This window comes from Salmo trutta, chromosome 16 (genome assembly GCF_901001165.1).
Source record: "Salmo trutta chromosome 16, fSalTru1.1, whole genome shotgun sequence".
In the NCBI taxonomy this organism is placed as follows: Eukaryota; Metazoa; Chordata; class Actinopteri; order Salmoniformes; family Salmonidae; genus Salmo; species Salmo trutta.
The window spans coordinates 44,233,432-44,261,017 of record NC_042972.1 but is presented as its reverse complement, the minus strand read 5'-3'; the positions used below and the strand labels follow the sequence as shown (position 1 = coordinate 44,261,017).

General features: G+C 45.3%; 1 protein-coding gene across 3 annotated transcripts in view; it reads left to right on the top strand.

The window, feature by feature from the left end:
- Positions 1-27,586, top strand: part of LOC115150816 (cadherin-4) — a 236,020-nt gene that overhangs the window by 184,015 nt on the left and 24,419 nt on the right. For all 3 annotated transcript variants that reach the window (XM_029694508.1, XM_029694507.1, XM_029694510.1), the window contains 3 exons: positions 3,915-4,059; positions 16,510-16,682; positions 24,670-24,807. In XM_029694508.1, the coding sequence (XP_029550368.1) occupies positions 3,915-4,059; positions 16,510-16,682; positions 24,670-24,807 (456 nt within the window). The remainder of the gene's footprint in view (positions 1-3,914; positions 4,060-16,509; positions 16,683-24,669; positions 24,808-27,586) is intronic.

Sequence of the window (27,586 nt, the reverse complement as noted above, 5' to 3'; positions counted from 1 at the left end):
GGTGTTAGAGCCTGGTGTTAGAGCCTGGTGTTAGAGCCTGGTGTTAGAACCTGGCGTTAGAACCTGGTGTTAGAGCCTGGTGTTAGAGCCTGGTGTTAGAACCTGAGAGGAGCCTGGTGTTAGAGCCTGAGAAGAGCCTAATGTTAGAGACTGGTGTTAGAGCCTAATGTTAGAGACTGGTGTTAGAGCCTAATGTTAGAGACTGGTGTTTGAGCCTAATGTTAGAGACTGGTGTTAGAGCCTAATGTTAGAGACTGGTGTTTGAGCCTAATGTTAGAGACTGGTGTTAAAGCCTAATGTTAGAGACTGGTGTTAGAGCCTGAGAAGAGCCTAATGTTAGAGACTGGTGTTAGAGCCTAATGTTAGAGACTGGTGTTAGAGCCTAATGTTAGAGACTGGTGTTTGAGCCTAATGTTAGAGACTGGTGTTAGATCCTAATGTTAGAGACTGGTGTTAGAGCCTAATGTTAGAGACTGGTGTTAGAGCCTAATGTTAGAGACTGGTGTTAGAGCCTAATGTTAGAGACTGGTGTTAGAGCCTAATGTTAGAGACTGGTGTTAGAGCCTAATGTTAGAGACTGGTGTTTGAGCCTAATGTTAGAGACTGGTGTTAGAGCCTAATGTTAGAGACTGGTGTTAAAGCCTAATGTTAGAGACTGGTGTTAGAGCCTAATGTTAGAGACTGGTGTTAAAGCCTAATGTTAGAGACTGGTGTTAAAGCCTAATGTTAGAGACTGGTGTTAGAGCCTAATGTTAGAGACTGGTGTTAGAGCCTAATGTTAGAGCCTGGTGCCTGATGTTAAAGTCTGAGAGGAGCTTGGTGTTAGCGCCTGGTGTTAGAAATTAATTGGATCCTGGTGTTAGATCCTGGTGTTAGATCCTGGTGTTAGATCCTGGTGTTAGATACTGGTGTTAGAACCTGGTGTTAGGACCTGAGTGGAGCCTGGTGTTGGAGCCTGAGAAGATACTTGTGTTAGTCACCTACTCGTTAAGAAAGAGAGAGCATCTTCACTCACAGTCAGTGTTAAGTCAATTAGCACTAGACTCTCACTTGATGAGTTACCTGTTTAGAACCTTCTCTGTTCTCGGGTTTTACTGCTCATGGTTGACGAAGATGACTTTATATGTACTGGTCTGTTCTTCGACAAGAAAGACATAACTGGTGTTTTTGACAGACTTCCACCAGAGGAAGATGAACTCTGAGGTTAGGGTGTGGGTGAAGTTGAGTTTCTCTCCACAGACAGCTGTAGGGAGAGAGCAGCTGGGAGCCACACTGGAGAAGTGTGTGTGTGTGTGTGTGTGTGTGTGTGTGTGTGTGTGTGCGTGCGTGCGTGCGTGCGTGCGTGCGATGAAGGGTATATTACTGGAATCTTTCGAAGTTTACCAGTAAACTACCAGAATGTTGGTAACTTAGAAGTAAAAAAAATGATAACATGACGTCTAGTGGCCTTTTGGGGTACTTCAGATTATAAAAGGTGTTTGTTGTTATATCTGTGTGACCTTATCACATGGAGACTATATAAAGTAATCAAATAAAATATATATATATAATACTTTTTTCTTTTTTAATACACTACCATTAAAAAGTTTTGGGTCACTTAGAAATATCCTTGTTTTTGAAAGAAAAGCACATTTTCTGTCCATTTAAATAACATCAAATTGATCAGAAATACAGTGTAGACATTGTTAATGTTGTAAATGACTATTGTGTCTGGAAACGGCAGGCCCATTATCAGGCCCATTATCAGCAACCATCACTTCTGTGTTCCAATGGCATGTTGTGTTAGCTAATCCAAGTTTATCATTTTAAAAGGTTAATTGATCATTAGAAAACCCTTTTGCAATTATGTTTGCACAGCTGAAAGCTGTCCTTCTTTAGACTAGTTGAGTATCTTGAGCATCAGCATTTGTGGGTTCGATTACAGGCTCAAAATGGCCAGAAACAAATAACTTTCTTCTGAAACTTGTCAGTCTATTCTTGATCTGAGAAATTATGGCTAATCCATGCGAAAAATTGCCATATACGTTTAAAAAATATATATATTTTTCAAGTATAAATTACCAAAGTTATCATAGATTGCCTTCGATTAACTTTTAGTTAGCTAAATTACCAAAGATTCTGATAACTTTGGGAAATTGCCAGTAGCTTTGCAACCCGGTAGCTGTGTGTGTGCGTACGTAACATGTTTCTACATGTGGGTTTGTGTGTGTCTGGACACACCCCATCAGAGGTTGCTGTGGTGGTTCTGGTAGAGTTTTCTCCCCGTGGTTGTGTTTTTCAGGCCCGCCCTCCAGCATGCTAATGACCGGCCCAAAACCACACATTAGCAGTCCACACACACTCCTCACACACTCCTCACACACTCCTCCAGGCTCTCAGATCAAATTTCCATTGGCTCTGTCATCCCCCACCCCCCTTTCCCCACTCACCATGCAGAGCCCACAGCTGAGAAAACAGATTGGGCTTGTTTGTTTGTTTGTGTTTCTCTCTATGTTTGTTTGTTGTGCTCTGGCCTATGGAAACTCATCGTCTGGGGGAATATTAAGTGGCTGAAGCAACAGGGTTTGAATGCGTTTATACAGTGTGTGTGTGTGTGTGTGTGTGTGTGTGTGTGTGTGTGTGTGTGTGTGTGTGTGTGTCTAAGAGCAGAAGTCAGCCAATGTGACATCTATCTGTCTCTGTGTGTGTGTGTGTGTGTTTCCACACTATACGGAAGAGACTCAAAAGCAAGATGAGTCATTTTTTCAAGAAGGCAGGTATAGATGCTGTAGCTTGAGGCTCCTCTGTACCATTCAGTCCTCGGAAGAACATTGCCTCTTCCTGTGAATAGTACAGAGATTCTATTAGTCAATGTTGTACTTAGTGTAATAAAAGGGTCCACTGCCCACATGGCTGTGAAGGTGTATGAGAACAACAACCTCCAACCAGTCCAGGTTTTTAAGGCTTTATGTTTTTACAGAGCTATTGGGAGAGACAATGATGGTGTTCTTTGCCTTTCAAAGCTTCTCTCCAACATAATGTTGTCTGGAGCTGTGAGACATCTTTAGTCAACATGGGTATTTTCAGACATGGGGTTGTTACAGCCGGGTTGGAGAAGAAGTCATAGCAGTGTATGTATTGATTGTCACTCTTTCCTCTTAGGGTCCCCCACTGTTTCTTTGTGATTCTCTCTGTGTATCTGACTCATTACTGGTATTACACGAGGCGTGCTCCTTCCATCTCTCTCGCTCTCCTTTTCTCACACTGTGATTCACAGGGAATTTTTGTGGAATGGCTTATCTGCTAATCTCAGTAAAAGACATTGTGGCCAATCAGTGGTGTTGTTGCACAAACCAACCAGGACAGTCATTTTCCCTGGGAGAACAAAAGCCAGTCACCACATGAGTTGTGTTGAATAGAATAGAGTCTCTAGGTGTTCTCTGGGGCTCTTGCTGTGTGAGCTGAGCAGCACACACCTCAGGCTGTATCTGTGTTTGGACACAACACCTTATATTCTCTTTCTCTTATTGGCAATTATCAGCAGAGGCACTCCAGCAGGCTCTCTCTGTCACGACAAATAAAAGACTGGAATTATTGCTTCAGTTGTGGAGCTTCCAATTAACAAACCTCTCACGACCAGCAATCAAAATCAAGGTTGCATGGCAGGAATTCAATGGTCAGAGATAGTGGATTTTCATGGACTCTCTAGTGTGCAATTACAGTAAACATACTTGTGAAAGAGATCTGCAATGACAGAAATAATTGCAGTTACAGGATGAATTCCAGCCCGTATGTGTTGTCTGCTGTCATGTTTGTGTCCATTTGTCTTGTGTGACGTTTCATGTCGATCAGTGGTGCATTATATATTGTCAAAGTTACTGTGGCATTTACAGGACTTATACAATGCTCGTATGGTTTCCTTGTTTTGTTTGCAGCTGCGGGCCCATGCTGTGGACATGAACGGGAACAAGGTGGAAAGCCCCATAGACCTGTACATCTACGTCATCGACATGAATGACAACCGGCCAGAGTTCCAGAACCAGGTCTACAACGGCTCTGTGGCTGAAGGCTCTAAACCAGGTACATTCACGATGACGGAATACAGCGTGGTGCTTCTTCACGTGTATATATATATGTATATCTGAGAACACCTAGTGAACAGAAGCGTGGTCATTTTAAAGGCAGGGGGAGCAGCGTATCATGGTTGGAGGAACACTTGTTTTACCAGTCAGACATCACTGTTTGTTTACTTTGTGTTCAGACAATGTTCTACTGCAAAGTTTAATCTCAGGAGAATTTCGAAACAACGCAGGCGAGAGACAGAGAGAGGGAGAAGAGCGCACCCACACACACACACACACACACACACACACACACACTGCAACAATGGTCTCTCCTCAGTGGAGCGTGGATCTGTTGTCTGTTTTAGACCAAACTCTGCTAATTAACGAGAAGAACCAAACATATTTGAAAAGTCTGCCTTTTTAACTGACTGGTACTCTCTCTTATAAAAACCTGTTATTTTTAGTATATGAGGACAAAGTGTGTGTTGGGGTTACAACACTGTCAATTGTGTTGAAGAAAACCTAGGTCGCACAGCTTATTAGCTAATTATTCTGAAATTGTCTCACATAGCTAGCTAGTGGAATATGAACACAATGTCCCACTATTGTATGATGGCGTTAACACGCTGACAAGTACTTTTACATAGACCATAGAGCTTTTCTCTCTCCCTGTTCCGTCTATCTATTCCCCTCTATTGTATGCAATCATGAATTTTAAATGAGAGAGTGTGCCGCTTAGCTATGGTTGCCTAATTGGCTATTTAGGGAAATGAGATTGGGGCCATTTTTCATCACTGGTGTATGTTCTGTGGGACGGTTTTACTTTTCTGGCCCATTTAAGACACAATGAAGTTCAGCGGCATTTTTATCCAACTTATCACTTAAACTTTAAGCTGCTTTCTTTAGGCTGGTAATGAGAATGGGCCTCCCGTAACTCTTTTGGTTCCATCAGACAGTTTTTTCAAACTGCTCAGAGCAAAGGGAGATGTGATGTGTTCATCTCTAGTGTATCTAGAAGACTCTGATAACAATGTGTCTCTGAAGTATTACGTCTTATCATCCATCTACTCTGGCTGCTATATAAAAGCATTCAAAGAGACAGACCTGCGGGGAGTTGCCCTTATCGCTGTTGCCAGATGCAACATTGTGTATCAAATCAATCCATCAGTGAAACTGGGTTTGAAATGTCACACTTGCCATCCGCCACCACTGGCGTTCTTCCATTGGGAGACACAGAGACAAGCATGTAATTGAATTGGATCGGTCTTACATGTAAGTAATGATGCAATTACAGAAAGAACTAATCCAATTGTTATTGTGATTCAGACAGGGAACAAATGGGATCTGACCAGTGTTGTATCCATCCATGTGTCATCGTTCGGTATTCTGGGAGCTTGCTGGACACTTCAAGTTATTGGATGGTTATTGTAAACTGATAAGTTTCCTTGACAAATTGGTGAACCCATGTATTTTGTTTAAAAGAAGGAGATGAAGGAGAACCCCCGAACACTCACCACCACCACTCTCTCAACGTGCGTAAGAGATCACAGAGGAAACACCCACGTGATGGATCCGGGGATGTAAAAAGATTTCTCTATTTTATTGTATAATGAAGCCCTCCTTCCTCAAAGCATAGTTCTATACTCTATCCCTCTTTCTCCCTCTGTGGCGGACAGACAGGAAGTAGTTCCTTTTCATGGCCCTTTTAGAGAGACACTCTGAAATGAGAGCGGTAGAAGAATCCAGCAGAGTGCTTTCTCAAACACTCAATTTGTCATCTCGGGGGGGGGATTTTTCTGTCCTGAAGAGTTTGCTAACAGTCAGAGAAAGATTTAAAAGAGTTTCCACTGCCTCCTGGCCTGGGGGGCTTATTAGACCCCAACGTCTGTACACAGGTGAGGGGAGATGGAGGGATGGAGGAACACAGGGATGTTTCAATCAGTATAATGGACCCAGAATTTGTGACTGACTGCTCGTTCTGTGCTGTGTGCAGGAGAATACATTTTCCTGGGTGATACTTTACAGAGGATTTAAGACCAAATAGATTGAGTCTCAGAGCTGGGGAGGGCATTTAGCAGGAAAGGCCACCCAGAGATGGAGGACCTTCAGACAGCAGTGAGTGCTTTGGTTGTTTACAAACTCTGCTGCCTTACGTTCACAAACACACACCAGGGTATGAATATCGTAAACATGTTGTCGTTCCTTAGGGACTTCATCAAGTTTGCAAGCCAGACATACAGTATACAGTGCATTCAGAAAGTATTCAGACCCCTTCCCTTTTCCACACTTTGTTACGTTACAGCCTTATTCTAAAATGGATTAAATAAATAACAATCCTCATCAATCTACACACAATACCCCATAATGACAAAGTGAAAACAGTTTTTAGAAATGTTTGCAAAGTTATTAAAAAACAAAAATAGAAATACCTTATTTACATAAGTATTCAGACCCTTTGCTATGAGACTTGACATTGAGCTCAGGTGCATCATGTTTCCATTGATCATCCTTGATATCTTTCTACAACTTGATTGGAGTCCAACTGTGGTAAATTCAAATGATTGGACATGATTTTGGTAAGCCACACTCCTGTCTATATAAGGTCCCACAGTTGCCAGTGCATGTCAGAGCAAAAACCAAGCCATGAGGTAAAGGAATTGTCCGTAGAGCTCCGAGACAGGATTGTGTCGAGGCACAGATTTGGGGAAGGGTACCAAAATGTCTACAGCATTGAAGGTCCCCAAGAACACAGTGGCCTCCATCATTCTTAAATGGTTGAAGTTTAGAACCATCAAGACTCTCAAGAGCTGGCCACCCGGCCAAACTGAACAATCGGGGGATGGTCACTCTGACAGAGCTCCAGAGTTCCTCTGTGGAGATGGGAGAACTTTACAGAAGGACAACCATCTCTGCAGCATTCCACCAATCAGGCCATTATGGTAGAGTGGCCAGACGGAAGCCATTCCTCAGTAAAAGACACATGACATCCCGCTTGGAGTATGCCAAAAGGCACCTGAAGGACTCTCATACCATGAGAAACAAGATTCTCTGGTCTGATGAAACCAAGATTGAACTCTTTGGCCTGAATGCCAAGCGTCACGTCTGGAGGAAACCTGGCAGCATCCCTACGGTGAAGCATGGTAGTGGCAGCATCATGCTGTGGGGATGTTTTTCAGCGGCAGGGACTGGAAGAATAGTCAGGATCGAGGGAAAGATGAACTGAGCAGAGATCCTTGATGAAAACATGCTCCAGAGCGCTCAGGACCTCAGACTGGGGCGAAGGTTCACCTTCCAAAAGGACAACAACCTTAAGCACACAGCCAAGACAGTGCAGGAGTGGCTTCGGGACAAGTCTCTGAATGTCCTTGAGTAGCCTAGCCAGAGCCCGGACCTGAACCCGATTGAACATCTCTGGAGATACCTAAAAAATAGCTTTGCAGCGACGCTCCCCATCCAACCTGACAGAGCTTGAGAAGATCTGCAGAGAAGAATGGGAGAAACTCCCTAAATAAACATGTGCCAAGCTTGTAGCATCATACCCAAGAAGATTCGAGGCTGTAATCGCTGCTAACGGGGATTTAACAAATTACTGAGTAAAGGCTCTGAATACTTATGTAAATGTGATATTTCAGTATTTTTTTTATTTTTATACATTTCCTAAAAAAATCTAAAAACCTGTCTTTACATTTTCATAATGGGGTATTTTGTGTAGATTCATGAGGGGGGAAAAAACTATTTAATCCATTTTAGAGTAAGGTCAAGGGGTCTGAATACTTTCCGAATGCACTATATATACAAAGTATGTGGACACCCTTTCAAATGAGTGGATTCGGCTATTTCAGCCACACCCATTTCTGACAGGTGTATAAAATCAAGCAAACAGCCATGCGATGTCCATAGACAAACATTGGCAGTAGAATGGGCTGTACGGAAGAGCTCAGTGACTTTCAACGGGGCACCGTCATAGGATGCCACCTTTCCAACAAGTCAAATCGTCAAATTTCTGCCCTGCTAGAGCTGCCCGGTCAACTGTAAGTGCTGTTATTGTGAAGTGGAAACATCTAGGAGCAACAACAGCTCAGCCGCAAAGTGGTAGGCCACACAAGCTCACAGAACAGGACAGCAGAGTGCTGAAGCATGTAGCGCGTAAAAATTGTCTAACGCTTAATACCGAGTTCCAAACTGACTCTGGATGCAACGTAAGCACAAGAACTGTTCGTCGGGAGCTTCATTAAATGTGTTTCCATGGCCGAGCAGCTGCACACAAGCCTAAGAAGATCACCATGCACAATGCCAAGCATTGGCTGGAGTGGTGTAGAGTTCGTTGCCATTGGACTCTGAATCAGTTATAACGCGGTCCCTGGAGTGATGAATCACACTTCACCGTCTGGCAGTCCGACGGATGAATCTGGGTTTGGCCGATGCCAGGAAAACACTACCTGCCCCAATGCATAGTGCCAACTGTAAAGTTTGGTGGAGGATGAATAATGGTCTGGGGCTGTTTTCAATGGTTCGGACTAGGCCCCTTAGTTCCAGTGAAGGGAAATCTTAATGCTACAGCATACAATGACATTCTAAATTAACTTTGTGGCAACAGTTTGGGGAAGGCCCTTTCCTGTTTCAGCATGACAATTCCCCTGTGCACAGAGCGAGGTCCATACAGTAATGGTTTATCGAGATCGGTGTGGAAGAACTTGACTGGCCTGCACAGAGCCCTGACCTCATCAAACACCTTTGGGATGAATTGGAACGCCGACTACGAGCCAGGCCTAATCGCCCAACATCAGTGCCCCACCTCACTAATGCTCTTGTGGCTGAATGGAAGCAAGTCCCCGCAGCAATATTCCAACATCTAGTGGAAAGCCTTCCCAGAAGAGTGGCGGCTGTTGTAGCAGGAAAGGGGGGACCAACTCTATATTAATGCCCATGATTTTGGAATGAGATGCGTCCACATACTTTTGTTCATGTAGCGTATAAAATAGATTTCTTCTCCCTCAAGTCTGTCCTCTAATAATTCCTTCAGCATGGGAAGTTGTGAAGACATGTGAGGAGACATTGCAGTAAATTGTTCTGACTGCCCATGCATTGAGGTGTGAATGCGCTCAGATTTGGAGGTAATTTTCTGGCGGCTGGTTTTCATTGGTCCCTCCCGGGCATGGCAGGGTTGTGTATGGTGGTGGGTGGAGCTGCAGTGTGGTCTGTTAAAAGCCCGGGGAGGGCTAGTAGTGCCATTAGAGTCAACTTTGTGTGACCGCAGTGATTTGTGTCCCCTTTATCACTCTGTCCCCAGACACACACACACACAGAGTGACTGCCACATCCCTCTCCTTCTCACCTCTCCTCCTTGGCCTCATACTTCTCCTCCTGCCCTTCCACACAGTCTCTCACCCACTACTGCCTCCCCATATTAATATTGTACTCTACCCTACCTGTCCCTCCTGTCCCTACCAATCCTCCTCTTACCCTCCTTTTCTTGTCCTTTCCTCTTCCAACCTCTATCTCGCTCCCTCCTGCCACCCCTTTTAGTGCCCTTTCCAGCCTTGTCTTCTCTCTCCCTTCCCTTTCCATCCCCGGAAATGTCTTGCCATGCTATCTTTCTGCATCTGTGCTTTAGATTAGATGATTAGATTAGATGAGTTTATTAATCACATGCACAGCGTCGCAGATGTAATCACAAGTACAGTGAAATTCTTATGCTCTGAGCTCCAACAGTGCAGGTCAAAAAAGAGAAGTGAATGAGACAATAATACAAATATTAATAATACTTGTGTCCACCTCTCTTGTTCTGCCCCTTTTCCTCTCCTCCACATCCTCCAGTGGTGTGTATTCATGGATGCCAGGCTTCCCCCCAAAAAAATGACCAAGAAAAAACCATACAAAATAATGTATCTTTCGTCTCTCTGTGTATCATAAATGTCGTTCAATTCGTAAGCGGCTGAACGTATCTCACCGGAGAAAGCAACCAAGTGAACAAAACACCGCCCTCTGTCTCTGTATGTGTAGCCCATCTATCTGATGCTGTCTGGTCAAAAAGAGTATGACATTGTTGCCGCCCGTAGTATTGAATGAAAGGGAAGCCAGAGAGCATTTGGCTTCCCTTGATTAAAAATAAAATAATAGCCAATCAGCGTTGAGCTAAACAGAGCACAGCTGTGAACGGCCTGTCACCCCCCAAAAAAAGTGTCAAGGGAAGCCAGTGTGGATTTGCCTTCAAACCAGTCATATCACATTAGAAGCCAAACATGATTTACAGAAAACTTGATTTGTTGCATCTCGTTGTGTCGTTGTCCTCTGGTGGCTAGCTAGCTAGCTAAAATTGTCCCTTTCCTAAAGTAGCCATGGATGGAGATAGGGATTTGGACTTGTGGTTTTACTTAAATCTCCGTGCTGGCCAATGATTATAACGGCAATTCAGATCCAACCATAAATTCATACATTGTGCCCCTGGACTGAGAGGATGGAAGTTCAACATGTAGCTAGATATAGTTGGCTGGCTAATGTTAAAAAGCTGGCCTGGCGCATCGTTGCCCATGAAAGGAAGTTAAGCTAGCAAACAAGCATTTCAGCCAGGTAGCATAGGACAAAAAGCTTGTACTGTATGACAGTCATAGACCGTTCAGGCAACATGAAAGAGAGGAGGATGGCATTGGCATTTCTCTACAAGTAGGGTGAGTCAACATGTTTTTCCTACTTGCATGCACATACGCACGCACGCACGCGCGCCCACAAACACACACACACACACACACACACAGAGAAATCAGTACCGTGGACAGACGCATCATATTTACCTTATGTTGATTGGACTAAATCGTTTTTGGTATTTTTTAGTTGGCCATGTATTAGGGTTCACGAGTGGTGCAACGGTCTAAGGCACTGCATCTCAGTGCAAGAGGTGTCACTACAGTCCCTGGTTCGAATCCAGGCTTTATCACATCCGGCCGTGATTGGGAGTCCCGTGATAGGGCGGTGCACAATTGGCCCAACATCATCCGGGTTTGGCCGGTGTAGGCCATCATTGTAAATAAGAATGTGTTCTTAACTGACTTGCCTATTTAAATAAAGATTCAACAAAAAAATGTGACTAAGCATATGTGATTAGATAATGTTGACGTTGAAATGGTGCTGGAATTGTGGAGGCAGCGCCTGTTTTCTTTGCGACTTGCAGTGACTCTAAATCAATTGTTGTTTAGTAGTCCAAAAATGTGCTTGACCATGCTGTAGGTCGTATAACTGTTTTGTTACATGCAATATGTTTTGTGGACCTCACCGGACGGATGTTGCTCTCTGGTTTTATGATGAAACAAAGGTGGGGTTGAATTTATTCTGCCACTGTGCCTTCTTATTGTCTTGGCCTTAGGCTTATATACAGTATCATGGTGTCAAGGCAAATGAACTAACAGGTTATAGTGCAAAAAATGCAATTATCACAACACAGAGGTTGTAATATATATATTTTTTTCCTGGCTTGGTTTCCCCAGTGATTTTACCCTCATACCGCTACTATAATCTGTAATTGGAAGGCAGCCCAGCTAGCACAGAACGTTCTGAAAACCATATGTTTCTTAGAGCTCGGTGAGAGTGTGTTTGTCCTATGGTTATTCTGCATACAACCTTTCCACAACGTGGAAACATTAAGAAAATATTCCATAAAAACCACAAGAAAACATTAGTAACGTTCAAATAATTTTTGTAAGATTGTTATTTCGTTCTCAGTGTCTGTTTGAACAGCTTTGAATTAGTAAAACAAACATGGCAGGCTAGCTCAATTCTGGTGACGCAGTGGACTAATTTAAAGACTAGAGATCAGAAGATTGTAGGTTTGAATCTCACTGACGCCGTGCCAAAATAAAAAACAAATGTTTGCATGATTAACACCGAAGCAAATTAATTTCCGTGTGTCCAATCTGTGCTTGGAGTTCAAAACAGTTAACCCAAACTAAGCTAGCAGTGTTATTAAAAGTATTATTAAAACATTCAGTGAAAGTTTTAAGGAAGTTCTTCAAAACCTCAATCACCTATAATTTCTGTTCTGTAAACATTAATAAAACCTCCCAGGAAAACTTTCAGGAACCATAGCAAAATGTTCTCAGAACCTCCCTGTAACCTAACAATTAACGTTCCCAGAACGTGAAATTTTCACTTCCATTCTCAGAATGTTTAAAAAACATTCAATTTTACTGGTCAGGAAGCGTATGGCTTCGTTCCCAGAACCAATGGAAAATCTAAAACTTACGTTCCCACAACTTCCAAGGAACCACATGTGCTAGCTGGGAGGTGTTGACCCCCAGCTCAGTAATGTTTAGTCAGTGGATGGAGCCCAGCAGGGATCTCAACTTTCTGCTCTTTTTCCCATGTAACCAAATGGCCAACATGCCTGCCTTGCCTGCCACCAGTGAAATTTTCAGCTCCAGTGGTTTTGGCGGAAAAGCAATTAGGATTTAGAATTCATTTTCAAATGAAAGAAGAATTAAACAGGCTCAGAGGTTAACCCTTTCAGGCATGCCCACACTCTTAGACAAAGAGCACTCTTTAAGCTTATTAAGGAATCCCTCTTATTGAAATTAAAGGTGGCAGAGTTGACATACGATTCTCTACATTACTTTCCCCCCCCATCGGACTGAACATTTGATCAAATGTTGATGCTCTCCTCTGTAATAAGGGTCATTGTTTTTCTCCTCGCTCCCTTCCATGGCTCTCTCTCTCTCTGTTGTTTTCTCTCCATGGGCAAAGTGACAACTCCTGCTTTGAAACTTAATGAAGTTTGAAATAGAATTCTCAGCTACAATTATTCTGTTGATTCTGTCTGTCACGGGAATTATGGTGCTATCTCTGCCCAATTATGAGAGCCAGCAGAACAGACACCTGTAGCTGCGAGTACCCACCGTGTGTCTCTTCTCCTGTCTGTCTGAAATTCAACATGTTTCTACACTAGCTAATCCTATCTAATACTATCCATGCGCCTACCTCTGATCTACAGCAAAACTGACCCTAGATCAGTTCTGTCTCTCACTCCTCCCTGTTTTTTCTCCCATCTCTCGCTCGCTCTCTCTCTCTCTCTCTCTCTCTCTCTCTCTCTCTCTCTCTCTCTCTCTCTTTCTCTCTCTTTCTCTCTACCTACACTCCTCTCTGTCTCTGTCTATCAATCTCTGTATCTCTCTATATATGCTGCTATCTCTTCTCCTCTTCCTCTCTCCCCTGTCTCTTTCTCTTTGTTTCTACCTCCTTATACAGTACAACAGCCCTAGCGTGTTCTCCTGCGTCTCTCCCCCTAAGCTGACAAGACCCTAGCTTTCCTGCTGCAGCAGCAGTAGCAGCCTTTAAATGGCCGCCTGATGGAGAGTGACATTTTCCCTGAGCTGGGGAGAGGAATGAGGAGATCTCTCCCTTTTCCTGGACAGAGTGCTCCTAATTGCCTGGTCACATTTGTGAGCCTGGCTGACAAGCTCTTACAAATCAATAATTCTGCTAGGGGAGATGGGGGCATAGGCCTTTCACCCCCCATCCCCTCCACCTCTATACACACGTACACAGGCACACACCACCCCCACCGTCAGCCTTAAATGGCTGTGTTTTTTACCCATGATTCCAAGACAAATAGGGAGAGAGCATCGGAGCATTAAGGGCAGCAGCCGTTCCGCTGAAGGCTGAAATAATGGATGGTGGAAATGGCAGAAGAGCCAGTGCTGCTCATTACTAAATGGACTCTGTAGGGGGGAACTTTACCCTGCCAGCCTGCCAGCCTGCCAGCCTGGTATATACAGGGATGGGATGAATGGGGGCTTTTTCACAGAGTTTGTTGTCTGCTTATTTTCCCCTTGAATTTTCCCTTAGCTGAAGACACAGATGCAGGGAATGGGTTTGAAATATGTTTTGAAGTGTGTGTGTGTGTGTGTGTGTGTGTGTGTGTGTGTGTGTGTGTGTGTGTGTGTGTGTGTATACTGTGTACTGTATGTTAAATATGCATTTGTGTATGATGATGGGACACATGTTAAATCTCTTGGTGTTTGTGTATGATGGTGGGACATATGTTAAATATCTTGGTGTTTGTGTATGATGATGGGACATATGTTAAATCTCTTGGTGTTTGTGTATGATGATGGGACACATGTTAAATCTCTTGGTGTTTGTGTATGATGATGGGACACATGTTAAATCTCTTGGTGTTTGTGTATGATGATGGGACATATGTTAAATCTCTTGGTGTTTGTATATGATGATGGGACACATGTTAAATCTCTTGGCGTTTGTGTATGATGGTGGGACATATGTTAAATCTCTTCGCGTTTGTGTATGATGATGGGACATATGTTAAATCTCTTGGTGTTTGTGTATGATGATGGGACATATGTTAAATCTCTTGGTGTTTGTGTATGATGGTGGGACATATGTTAAATCTCTTGGTGTTTGTGTATGATGATGGGACACATGTTAAATTTCTTGGCGTTTGTGTATGATGATGGGACATATGTTAAATCTCTTGGTGTTTGTGTATGATGATGGGACATATGTTAAATCTCTTGGTGTTTGTGTATGATGATGGGACACATGTTAAATCTCTTGGTGTTTGTGTATGATGATGGGACATATGTTAAATCTCTTGGTGTTTGTGTATGATGGTGGGACATACACTGCTCAAAAAAATAAAGGGAACACTAAAATAACATATCCTAGATCTGAATGAAAGAAATAATCTTATTAAATACTTTTTTCTTTACATAGTTGAATGTGCTGACAACAAAATCACACAAAAATAATCAATAGAAATCCAGTTTATCAACCCATGGAGGTCTGGATTTGGAGTCACACTCAAAATTAAAGTGGAAAACCACACTACAGGCTGATCCAACTTTGATGTAATGTCCTTAAAACAAGTCAAAATGAGGCTCAGTAATGTGTGTGGCCTCCACGTGCCTGTATGACCTCCCTACAACGCCTGGGCATGCTCCTGATGAGGTGGCGGATGGTCTCCTGAGGGATCTCCTCCCAGACCTGGACTAAAGCATCCGCCAACTCCTGGACAGTCTGTGGTGCAACGTGGCGTTGGTGGATGGAGCGAGACATGATGTCCCAGATGTGCTCAATTGGATTCAGGTCTGGGGAACGGGCGGGCCAGTCCATAGCATCAATGCCTTCCTCTTGCAGGAACTGCTGACACACTCCAGCCACATGAGGTCTAGCATTGTCTTGCATTAGGAGGAACCCAGGGCCAACCGCACCAGCATATGGTCTCACAAGGGGTCTGAGGATCTCATCTCGGTACCTAATGGCAGTCAGGCTACCTCTGGCGAGCACATGGAGGGATGTGCGGCCCCCCAAATAAATGCCACCCCACACCATGACTGACCCACCGACAAACCGGTCATGCTGGAGAATGTTGCAGGCAGCAGAATGTTCTCCACGGCGTCTCCAGACTCTGTCACGTCTGTCACATGTGCTCAGTGTGAACCTGCTTTCATCTGTGAAGAGCAAAGGGCGCCAGTGGCGAATTTGCCAATCTTGGTGTTCTCTCGCAAATGCCAAACGTCCTGCACGGTGTTGGGCTGTAAGCACAACCCCCACCTGTGGATGTCGGGCCCTCATACCACCCTCATGGAGTCTGTTTCTGACCGTTTGAGCAGACACATGCACATTTGTGGCCTGCTGGAGGTCATTTTGCAGGGCTCTGGCAGCGCTCCTCCTGCTCCTCCTTGCTCAAAGGCAGAGGTAGCGGTCCTGCTGCTGGGTTGTTGTCCTCCTACGGCCTCCTCCACGTCTCCTGATGTACTGGCCTGTCTCCTGGTAGCGCCTCCATGCTCTGGACACTACGCTGACAGACACAGCAAACCTTCTTGCCACAGCTTGCATTGATGTGCCATCCTGGATGAGCTGCACTACCTGTGCCACTTGTGTGGGTTGTAGACTCCGTCTCATGCTACAACTAGAGTGAAAGCACCGGCAGCATTCAAAAGTGACCAAAACATCAGCCAGGAAGCATAGGAACTGAGAAGTCGTCTGTGGTCACCACCTGCAGAACCACTCCTTTATTGGGGGTGTCTTGCTAATTGCCTATAATTTCCACCTGTTGTCTATTCCATTTGCACAACAGCATGTGAAATGTATTTACAATCAGTGTTGCTTCCTAAGTGGACAGTTTGATTTCACAGAAGCGTGATTGACTTGGAGTTACATTGTGTTGTTTAAGTGTTCCCTTTATTTCTTTGAGCAGTGTATGTTAAATCTCTTGGTGTTTGTGTATGATGGTGGGACACATGTTAAATCTCTTGGTGTTTGTGTATGATGATGGGACACATATGTTACATCTCTTGGTGTTTGTATATGATGATGGGACACATATGTTACATCTCTTGGTGTTTGTATAACTGTTCATGGCTCTGTCTTTGCCCGGAGGAGGTGTTTCCTGTGTTGTGTGATTCACATTGTGTTTCTCTAACTGTTGCTGGCTCTGCCTCCTCCCTGTTGGCAGGCACGTTAGTGATGCAGGTGACCGCCAACGACTCAGATGACGACACCACAGCCAATGGGATGGTGCGCTACCGGATCCTATCCCAGACCCCCCACATGCCAATCCCCAACATGTTCACCATCAACAGCGAGACGGGAGACATCTTCACGGTGGCCGCCGGCTTGGACAGGGAGGTCAGTAGCACAACAAGGTCACACTGTCTGTCAGGGGGCGCAGGGGGGGAACAGGGGGGGAACAGGTGGGGGGAACGGGGGGGGAGCAGTGGGGAGGAAGGGGCATTGACATCCTGTTGGATCAGTGTTCATGTCAGCCTGTTACTGCACATCCACAGGGTTACGGTATGTTGATGGTGTCTACTGTGTCACCTCACATCTCATGGCAGGGGTACCATGTCAAACTAAGTCGTTATATTAAATATAGTCAGATACTGGGTGTTGTTTCCTATAGGTCACCACTCCTGTACACCAGTCAGTCACCTTCTGCCCTTAATAACGAACTCAGGATTCCCTCCCTCCCTAGACTAAACCTTAACCATTATGAGCAAAATAGTCCAATAGGGTTGGGGTTGATTCCTATCTATATTCCAGTCTATTCAGGAACTGAATTGAATTATTCATGTGTAGAGACTTTTCATGTCCAATTCAGTTGACAGGAGTTGAAATGGAATCGACCCTGACCCTGCGAACAGCACTACTAATGGTTCTAAAATACCAACACGTTCTGGCCCTCCTTAAGGGGGTCATGGGAATGGATTTCACCTGGTTTATCCTCTACCCTCCTTGTGTCGCACTCCCGCAGGTGTTGTGCCCCCCCCTTCTTAGATCACTAATGAGGGAGGTCACGGTGGGTCTACTCTGTTTATCCCATAATGCATCAGTAAGCTGCCAGCAGAGTCTTTTATGAGAAGCGCTGTGCTCACCCTGCAGTCAGCCTCTTACAGTCAGCCTCTTACAGTCAGCCTCTCAGACTCACACTCCTAACACTCCTCTGTGGCCTGACATTCAGAGGGCAATACGACCGCCAGTCCTACTCCTAATGTTCCAAAGACACACATTTACAACATACTGTATCATTATGATATTATTAGTCTGCTGATTTTACCACAGACATAAAAGCATAAGTGCTGAGTCTAAACCTTTGAGCTCTGACAACACCAGTCAGTCTCATAACGTTTATATTCGCAGATTTCCCAATAGTCCGGATTTGACTGGTACGGCTACCAGGTTTAGTTGTTAAATATCTGATTTGTGTGTGAATATTGAGGAAAATAAACAATCACAACTGCATCCAGGTTCTGTATGCATGTTAAACAGTAAAGGGTTGACGGTAGAAATCATCTGCAGTTAATGCAGGGGCCTGTTTCACTTTCCCCTGGTCTCCCCCACAGCTGAACGGATGGGAGTCAACCTCATTAATCTAGGTAGAGCAGCAACTCCAGCAGCCCAGTCCCACCTGCCTCTCTCCCTCTGATCATCCCCCTAAAACTAGGACACACCTGGGTGTTCACCCACCTACGCTCAAGGTCACACACATAAGTACACTCTCAGGCATTAACACGCATGTACGCACGCACGCACGCACACACACACACACACACACACACACACACACTGCGATGTAGCGGCTAATCCTCTTCATCAGTTGCACTGGAGACTAAATGGAATATTCATGTGTTAATTAAGGGGTGAGTGAGCCTCTTCAGTGTGGAGAAGAGCAGGGGAACAGGAAGGGCACTTCAGTGTCACCCAGCCCTGAACACTCCTGAATGCCAATTACCCTGCCACTCACTGCATCCCTGACCTCACCTCTTCTGTGCCCTCGTGCCACTGCATGTTTCAGCACACTGGTTAACAAGCAGGGCTAAGCTGTCTCTGGGTCCCTCGCTCTCTGCCTGAGAAACAGAGGTACTGTACATAAACAAGCCACTGTGTCTTTCTCTTGTGCTGGTGGCTAATGGGTAGCATTTGTTAGTCCTGGTCCTGAGCGTGTAGCGATGAGGTACAGTATGAGGTAGCCTGCTGGGTGTCAGAGCTGCTGAGTGTAAGAGTCATGCTGTCCTGTACTCTGTGCCACAGATGGACTGGGCTGTCTCAGTGCTCTCTAGGCCTGGCTGGAGTGGCAGGTCCATTGCTTTTCATTCCCCCAGGCTACTGCAGCCTCTCTGGAGCCTGGCTGTGCACGGTGCTGGGCATGATGCTGGGCGGCGTCGCTGACTCCAGGTTGGACCGTGTAAGCTCTGCTCTGCCTGATTAGGGCATTGATCTGACACTGTAGTCGGTGTTTCTGAGTGCCTACAGACTGTCCACATGGGGGAGGAGAGGCTGGGCAGGGGATAAGGTAGGGCACTGGGCACCTACAGGGGCTTGGAGGTGCCATCTCCAGGGGACTGAGTATTACTCCTTCAAGCTGGGGAAGTGGTTAACCATTATGGGCTCCCTCTGGAGAAAAGTTTGTTTCTGGCATATCTGGGAGGGGGGGAAGTGTCTGTGCATATGGGTGTATCTGAGTGTTTGTGTGACAGTATTTCATGGGTCATGAGTGTATCATATTGGTCTGGGTGTGTATGTATATTGTATGTCCATGTGCCTTTGTGTTTCATACAGTGTATTTAGCAGGAGCGCTGTGCTCCATCTTCCTCAGAAAGCTGCAGTGAATGGGAGAGAGGGAGTCTCTCTGGGTTAAATGTGAGTCAGTGGCTGTTTGAGGTAGATTGTTAGTGACAGGGTAATCACTGTGGTCAGTACCAAACTGACAGGCCGGAACACAAACCACAGAGCAAATACGGAAAGTGCTAGTTCAGTGCTCATTCACGCTTGCTTTGTCTTCGTCACATGTTCAGTCTGCCTAACACACAAAGCACAAACACACACAGCTCGGATTCAATGCATTCTCCATTAAAGGGATTCTCCGGTACTTTTCTATATTTTTTTTGCCAGTAGTGGTCCCCGAAAATTGCGTACTATGTCACACACAGTGTGTGCAACACATCATTGCTGTCTCTCTCTCGCTCTGCTGTGGGTGCATCATGTGCATCTTGCTAGCTGTTACTGATATGGCGAGGCGCTGAAGCTCATTGGTTGAACTCGAATTGCTAGGGTGTTGGCCCACGTGGGGGAAAATGTAATGGGAAATGGCACAGCACAGCTTACAGAAAAACTGTTGCTTTCAAACTAGGGATTTTGTGGCTAATTGAGGTAAGACAGTAATTCTGCTCATAGATTATTTTTATTTTACCTTTATTAAACTAGGCAAGTCAGTTAAGAACAAATTCTTATTTTAAATGACGGCCTAGGAACAGTGGGTTAACTGCCTTGTTCAGGGGCAGAACGACAGATTTTTATCTTGTCAGCTCGGGGGATTCGATCTAGCAACCTTTCGGTTACTGGCCCAACGCTCTAACCACTAGGCTACCAGCTGCCCCGATTATGCATGTATGAACTACACATTGACACATCCAGCCCAAAGTGGGAGGTTTAAAAAACACTAAGTAGTATCCAAAGTTCCGGCGCAGTAGGTAAGAAATGTACCTTTGCATTTTTCCTATCAATGTCAGTAATGTCTTTCCCCATCTTTTTGTTAACTAAGATTTGAAAGCAAACTCCACTTCAAACTCCAAACAGTGACTATTAGACAACCATTTCAGGATTTAATTTGACCTTTTTGGTTTAAAAGGAGTACTGGCTATAGAGTTCTGTTAGCCTGTAGCCTTTTGTGCTTTCTGTACTCTCTGGTCTCGTTCAGTTCCTGTGTAAAGGATCTCATTTTACCTCAGAGTTTGCAGCAGTGTTCTATTCTTATGGCCCTAGATGCCTTTCAACCCTTCCCATTAAAGTCCAAGAGCTTAGGCCCGTGGGAAAAGCGCTGCTTTTGTTCTGTTTGGTGAAAGAAGGCTTATTTCCTTTCTTGAGTTGGGCTCTAATCTAACAGAGATACTTATTTTCAAAGATCTATAGGACTCATTAGAGACGCCATTAATGGCTTGTTAGGGCAGACCCACTGACGGGAGGAAGAGGCTAGAAGAGTGTGTGTATGTGTGCGCTGGGTTAAACTTCTATCAACTGTCAGGTTTGGAACAAAGTGCTGCAGGACAGCATGTCTCATTCCCCCTACTGGGTCAGAGTGCCACCTGCTGTTGGGCTTAACACACCTTTCCATGCTTGATCAAAGACTATGCACGTCTGCTACTCAGAGTCAGGCTAGCCACAGGACAGCAACTATCCAGGACTACTGTTACCCTGATGTAGCTGAATAAAGGGTCTATTTACCGGAGTGCACTATGAGAAGAGATGGTATTGATATTTCATTATGACTGTAATAAAGCGCAGCCCGTATTGAGTCTTCATTAATAGAGCTGGTCTAGTTCAAATTAACATGTGGAGTGAGTCCTAATGACTCTGCAGAACTTTAAATGACTCTGGGTGAGTTTAAGTGTTTTAAAAAGCCTCACTGGATCAACTGACCTGACTATTAAACACGCTGCTCCTTGAGCAGAGAGAGGGATGGAGAGAGATGGAGAGAGCTAGATGGAGAGAGCTAGATGGAGAGAGCGAGAGAGAGAGAGCGAGATGGAGAGAGCGAGATGGAGAGAGCGAGAGAGAGAGAGAGCGAGATGGAGAGAGCGAGATGGAGAGAGAGAGCGAGATGGAGAGAGAGAGCGAGATGGAGAGAGCGAGCGAGATGGAGAGAGAGAGAGAGAGCGAGATGGAGAGAGAGAGAGAGAGAGCGAGATGGAGAGAGAGAGAGAGAGAGAGAGAGATGGAGAGAGAGAGAGATGGAGAGAGACGGAGAAAGAAAAATAGAAAGAGCACTGATCTTTCCCCAGCATTTTACTGGCCTCCATCGGGGTTCATTAGCCAGCCACCTGGGTTCCACCCTAAATGCGTCTGAGATTCAAGTCCTGACCCCAGAGCTGTTATAGGCCGTGTTATCGAGGTCAACCGTGCAGAACTGGCACAGGCATAGCAGAAAGCAGGGCTGCTAAATGGTGAAAGGCTTGAAAAGAGGCCCTTTCAGCTGAACACAGGGTAACACTTTATTTGAATAGTCTATCTACAGAATATCAGTACCATTTCAAATCAAATTTATTTATAAAGCCCTTCTTACCTCAGCTGATATCTCAAAGTGCTGTACAGAAACCCAGCCCATCAAGCAATGCAGGTGGCTAGGAAGAACTCCCTAGGAAGAAACCTAGAGAGGAACCAGGCGCTGAGGGGTGGCCAGTCTCTTCTGGCTGTGCCGGGTGGAGATATTAACAGACATGGCCAAGATGTTCAAATGTTCATAGATGACCAGCAGGGTCAAATAATAATACTCACAGTGGTTGTCGAGGGTGCAAAAGGTCAGCACCTCAGGAGTAAATGTCAGTTTTCTTTTCATAGCCGATCATTCAGAGTATCTCTACCGCTCCTGCTGTCTCTAGAGAGTTGAAAACAGCAGGTCTGGGACAGGTAGCACGTCCGGTGAACAGGTCAGGGTTCCATAGCCGCAGGCAGAACAGTTGAAATTGGAGGAGAGGAGAGGGGAGGAGAGGAGAGGAGAGGGGAGGGTAGGGGAGGGGAGATGAGAGGAGAGGAGAGGGGAGGAGAGGAGAGCGGAGGGTAGAGGAGAGGAGAGGAGAGGAGAGGAGAGGAGAGGAGAGGAGAGGAGAGGGGAGGGGAGGGGAGGGGAGGGGAGAGATTAAATTCACACAGGACACCGGATAAGACAGGAGAAATACTCCAGATATAACAGACACATAAACTACTGCAGCATAAATACTGGAGGCTGAGACAGGAGGGGTCGGGAGACACTGTGGCCCCATCTGATAATACCCCCGGACAGGGCCAAACAGGCAGGATATAACCCTACCTACTTTGCCAAAGCACAGCCCCCACACCACTAGAGGGATATCTTCAACCACCAACTTACTATCCTGAGACAAGGCCGAGTATAGCCCACAAAGATCTCTGCCACGGCACAACCCAAGGGGGGGGGGGGGCAACCCAGACAGGAAGATCGCGTCAGTGACTCAACCCACTCAAGTGACGCAACCCTCCTAGGGACGGCATGGAAGAGCACCAGTAAGACAGTGACTCAGCCCCTGTAATAGGGTTAGAGGCAGAGAATCCCAGTGGAGAAAGGGGAACCAGCCAGGCATTGACGGCAAGGGCGGTTCGTTGCTCCAGTGCCTTTCCGTTCACCTTCACACTCCTGTGCCAGACTACACTCAATCATAGGACCTATTGAAGAGATGAGTCTTCAATAATTACTTAAAGGTTGAGACCGAGTCTCCGTCTCTCACATGGATAGGTAGACCATTCCATAAAACTGGAGCTCTATAGGAGAAAGCCCTGCCTCCAGCTGTTTGCTTAGAAATTCTAGGGACAGTAAGGAGGCCAGCATCTTGTGACCGTATCATACGTGTAGGTATGTACAGTAGGACCAAATCGGAAAGATGGGTAGGAGCAAGCCCATGTAATGCTTTGTAGGTTAGCAGTAAAACCTTAATCTGCCCATTCCAAGTAACTACTAACCCTAGCTCTAACCTTAACCCTTATCCTAACCCTAAATGTAGCCCTTACCCTAACCCTTACTCTAAAACTAACACTAGCCCTAACCTTAACCCTTATCCTAACCCTAAACATAGCCCTTACCCTAACCCTTACTCTAAAACTAACACTAGCCCTAACCTTAACCCTTATCCTAACCCTAAACGTAGCCCTTACCCTAACCCTAACACGAGCCCTAACCTTAACCCTTATCCTAACCCTAAACATAGCCCTTACCCTAACCCTTACTCTAAACCTAACACTAGCCCTAACCTTAACCCTTATCCTAACCCTAAACATAGCCCTTACCCTAACCCTTACTCTAAACCTAACACTAGCCCTAACCTTAACCCTTATCCTAACCCTAAACATAGCCCTTACCCTAACCCTTACTCTAAACCTAACACTAGCCCTAACCTTAACCCTTATCCTAACCCTAAACATAGCCCTTACCCTAACCCTTACTCTAAACCTAACACTAGCCCTAACCTTAACCCTTATCCTAACCCTAAACATAGCCCTTACCCTAACCCTTACTCTAAACCTAACACTAGCCCTAACCTTATCCTAACCCTAAACTTAGCCCTTACCCTACCCTAGTCCTAACCTTAACTCTTACCCTTATTCTAAACCTAACCCTAGCCATAACCATAGCAAGCAGTTGCTTATCAACAGATCGTTTGTTGATATTATGACCATCTGTAGAGCATCTACCGATGGAAAATCCAGACTATCCAAATATGGTGTGACCGAACATGGCAGTAGACTAGGCTGGGCTTCCCTCTCCTCTTCACACTGACTGACCTGTCCTTGACATCCATTTTTGACACCAGCACAATAGGAGGTTTAGCCAAACGGATTAATGAGAGCAGAGAGGAGCGGCGACTCTGAGAGGCTTACAGGGAGAGACCAGGGGAGAGCCTGGGAGACTGGAGAGAGAGAGATGGACTGGCGAGAGGAGCGAAACTATCGCTGCACTGATGGACACAGTGAACTTTCAGCACCATGGACAGCAGCAAAGTGTCAATGAGTTTTGTTTTTGAGTCAAAATAATATATAATGCGGTGTGTGCATCTGTGTGCATCTGTGTGCATCTGTGTGCATCTGTGCGTGTTGTGAGAGGGAAGGAGAGGGAGAGAAGACAGTGTCTCTGCCGTATCTTCTCAGTGTGAATGCATGTTATACCGTCTGACGTCATGATTGACTGTTCTTTCAATGGTGGTCTTTACGGCAGCACCGCCTCTAGCTATTCTCTCCCATCTAACTGGCCTAAATAATGTCCATTCACTCGCTTTAATATTTGCAGCATAGTGGTTCTTCTTAAAGTGATGGCACCTCCATTAGAGTGAGTGATGATGAGGGTTGCTCAGAGAGCTAAAAGCAGGGACTTGTAGGCTATAATGGATGAGCCTTTCACTCGCGCCCGTTGCTCCCTCACTTCCTAAGCCTTTGTGTGTGTGCGCGTGTGTTCATGAGTTTGCACGTAAGTGTGTGTGTCAGGTTCAGAGCTATTTGTGCTAGTTATTCATTTGTTTGTTTCTCAGTCAGCCCACCTAGCTATCGTATGCTCAGAACTACCTTCACCCTCTATGACGTCTTATTTAACTAACATGGATGTGGTGTGTCTTTCCAGAAAGTGTCCCAGTACACCATCATCGTCCAGGCCACGGACATGGAGGGGAACCTGAACTTTGGCCTGTCCAACACGGCCACCGCCCTCATCTCTGTGACCGACATCAACGACAACCCTCCCGAGCTGACCGCCAGGACGGTGAGTCTCCTCTCCACCCCTGGACTGACCTCTACTGTAGGGCCACACATCTGTATTCATGACAGGATCAGCTGATGGATAATCACCAGGGCAGTGCCCCAACTCTGTTGTAGATGCAGTCCATGTGTCTGATGCTATCTTAGAGAACAAGATTTCATGGCAGGAGGTTAGAGAGCTGGACAGAGGAGCCGGACAGAGACATGTGGAGAGATAAACAGCAGGCGAGGACAAATAGGAGGACCAAAAACACGGAGAAGAAAGGGGTCAGAGGGGAACAGGGAGCTACTGAAGTAAAGGGAGAGTGTGTCGGAGCGACATATGGAGGGACAGAAAAAGAGGGATGAGAGAGAAAGATCATAGGCATGCTGTTTGGTGATGGGAGCAGCCCTCCCTCCACTCTTTCTGCCAGCAGCCTCTCTAGTGACCATGGTTTGTCTGCAGGCATCTGGCCCCAGTCCCATACACATCCACACTGGAGGCAGCCTGACTTCTTCTGGCCCACTTTAGTGTGTGTGTGTGTGTGTGTGTGTGTGTGTGTGTGTGTGTGTGTGTGTGTGTGTGTGTGTGTGTGTGTGTGTGTGTGTGCGCGAGCGCGCGTTTGTGGGCGTGCATCACGAGGGAGGAGTAGTCTCTCCCTTCGTTGGTCTTTCTCTCTCTCTTTCTCCCTCCCTCTCTCCTTTTTCTGCATGTCCATCCATCTGCAGAGAGAGGAGTGTGTCCACGTCACGCGCTGCCTCCTCTGATGTGTGATCCATCTCTTGGTGGCACGGCGGTATCATCACTGCGTGTGCCAGGCAGGCAGCTGTGTAGTTCCAGCCGGTTGCTCTGATAAGAGGCCCCAGCTGTCAGAGACTAACCCACTGAACAACGCCTCTCCTCAGACTGCTCTGTCCTGTCTCTGTCACTCCCCTCTCACAGGGGAACACTCAAACCTCCACACAGCCACACTCCTCTCTCCTCTACTCTATGTCTCTACTCTGTCCACTGTTCAGTCTCTATATGCTGTTTGCTGGTGTATCTGACATGGTGTTGGGCAGTGGTGGGAAAAGTACCCAATTGTCATACTTGAGTTAAAGTAAAGATACCTTAATATAAAATGACTCAAGTGAAAGTCACCAGGGTAAAATACTACTTGAGTAAAAGTCTAAAAGTACAGTTGAAGTCGGAAGTTTACATACACCTCAGCCAAATATATTTAAACTCAGTTTTTCACAATTCCTGAACATTTAATCCTAGTAAAAATTCCCTGTTTTAGGTCAGTTAGGATCACCACTTTATTTTAAGAATGTGAATTGTCAGAATAATAGTTGAGAGAATGATTTATTTCAGCTTTTATTTCTTTAATCACATTCCCAGTGGGTCAGAAGTGTACATACACTCAATTAGTATTTGGTAGCATTGCCTTTCAATTGTTTAACTTTGGTCAAACGTTTCGGGTAGCCTTCCACAAGCTTCCCACAATAAGTTGGGTGAATTTTGGTCCATTCCTCCTGACAGAGCTGGTGTAACTGAGTCAGGTTTGTAGGCCTCCTTGCTCACACACGCTTTTTCAGTTCTGCCCACACATTTTCTATAGGATTAAGGTCAGGGCTTTGTGATGGCCACTCCAATACCTTGACTTCATTGTCCTTAAGCCATTTTGACACAACTTTGGAAGTATGCTTGGGGTCATTGTCCATTTGGAAGACCCATTTGCAACCAAGCTTTAACTTCCTGACTGATGTCTTGAGATGTTACTTCAATATATCCACATAATTTTCCTGCCTCATGATGCCATCTATTTTGTGAAGTGCACCAGTCCCTCCTGCAGCAAAGCACCCCCACAACATGATGCTGCCACCTTCGTGCTTCATGGTTGGGATGGTGTTCTTCGGCATGCAATCCTCTTTTTCCACCAAACATAACGATGGACACTATGGCCGAACAGTCCTATTTTTGTTTCATCAGGCCAGAGGACATTTCTTCAAAAAGTACGATCTTTGTCCCCATGTGCAGTTGCAAACCATAGTCTGGCTTTTTTATGGCAGTTTTGGAGCAGTGGCTTCTTCCTTGCTGAGTGGCTTTTCAGGTTATGTCGATATAGGACTTGTTTTACTGTGGATATAGATACTTTTGTACCTGTTTCCTCCAGCATCTTCACAAGGTCCTTTGCTGTTGTTCTGGGATTGATTTGCACTTTTTGCACCAAAGTACGTTCATCTCTAGGAGACAGAACATGTCTCCTTCTTGAACTGTATGACGGCTGCGTGGTCCAATGGTGTTTATACTTGCGTACTATTGTTTGTACTGATGAACGTGGTACTTTCAGGTGTTTGGAAATTGCTCCCAAGGATGAACCAGACTTTTGGAAGTTTACAATATTTTTTCTGAGATCTTGGCTGATTTGTTTTGATTTTCCCATGATGCCAAACAAAGAGGCACTGAGTTTGAAGGTAGGCCTTGAAATACATCCACAGGTACACCTCCAATTGACTCAAATGATGTCAATTAGCCTATCAGAAGCTGCTAAAGCAATGACATCATTTTCTGGAATTTTCCAAGCTGTTTAAACGCACAGTCATCTTAGTGTATGTAAACTTCTGACCCACTGGAATTGTGATACAGTGAATTATAAGTGAAATAATCTGTCTGTAAACAATTGTTGGAAAAATGATGTCCTAACCGACTTGCCAAAACTATAGGTTGTCAACAAGTAATTTGTGGAGTGGTTGAAAAACAAGTTTTAATGACTCCAACCTAAGTGTATGTAAACTTCCGGCTTCACCCGTATGGGGTTTTA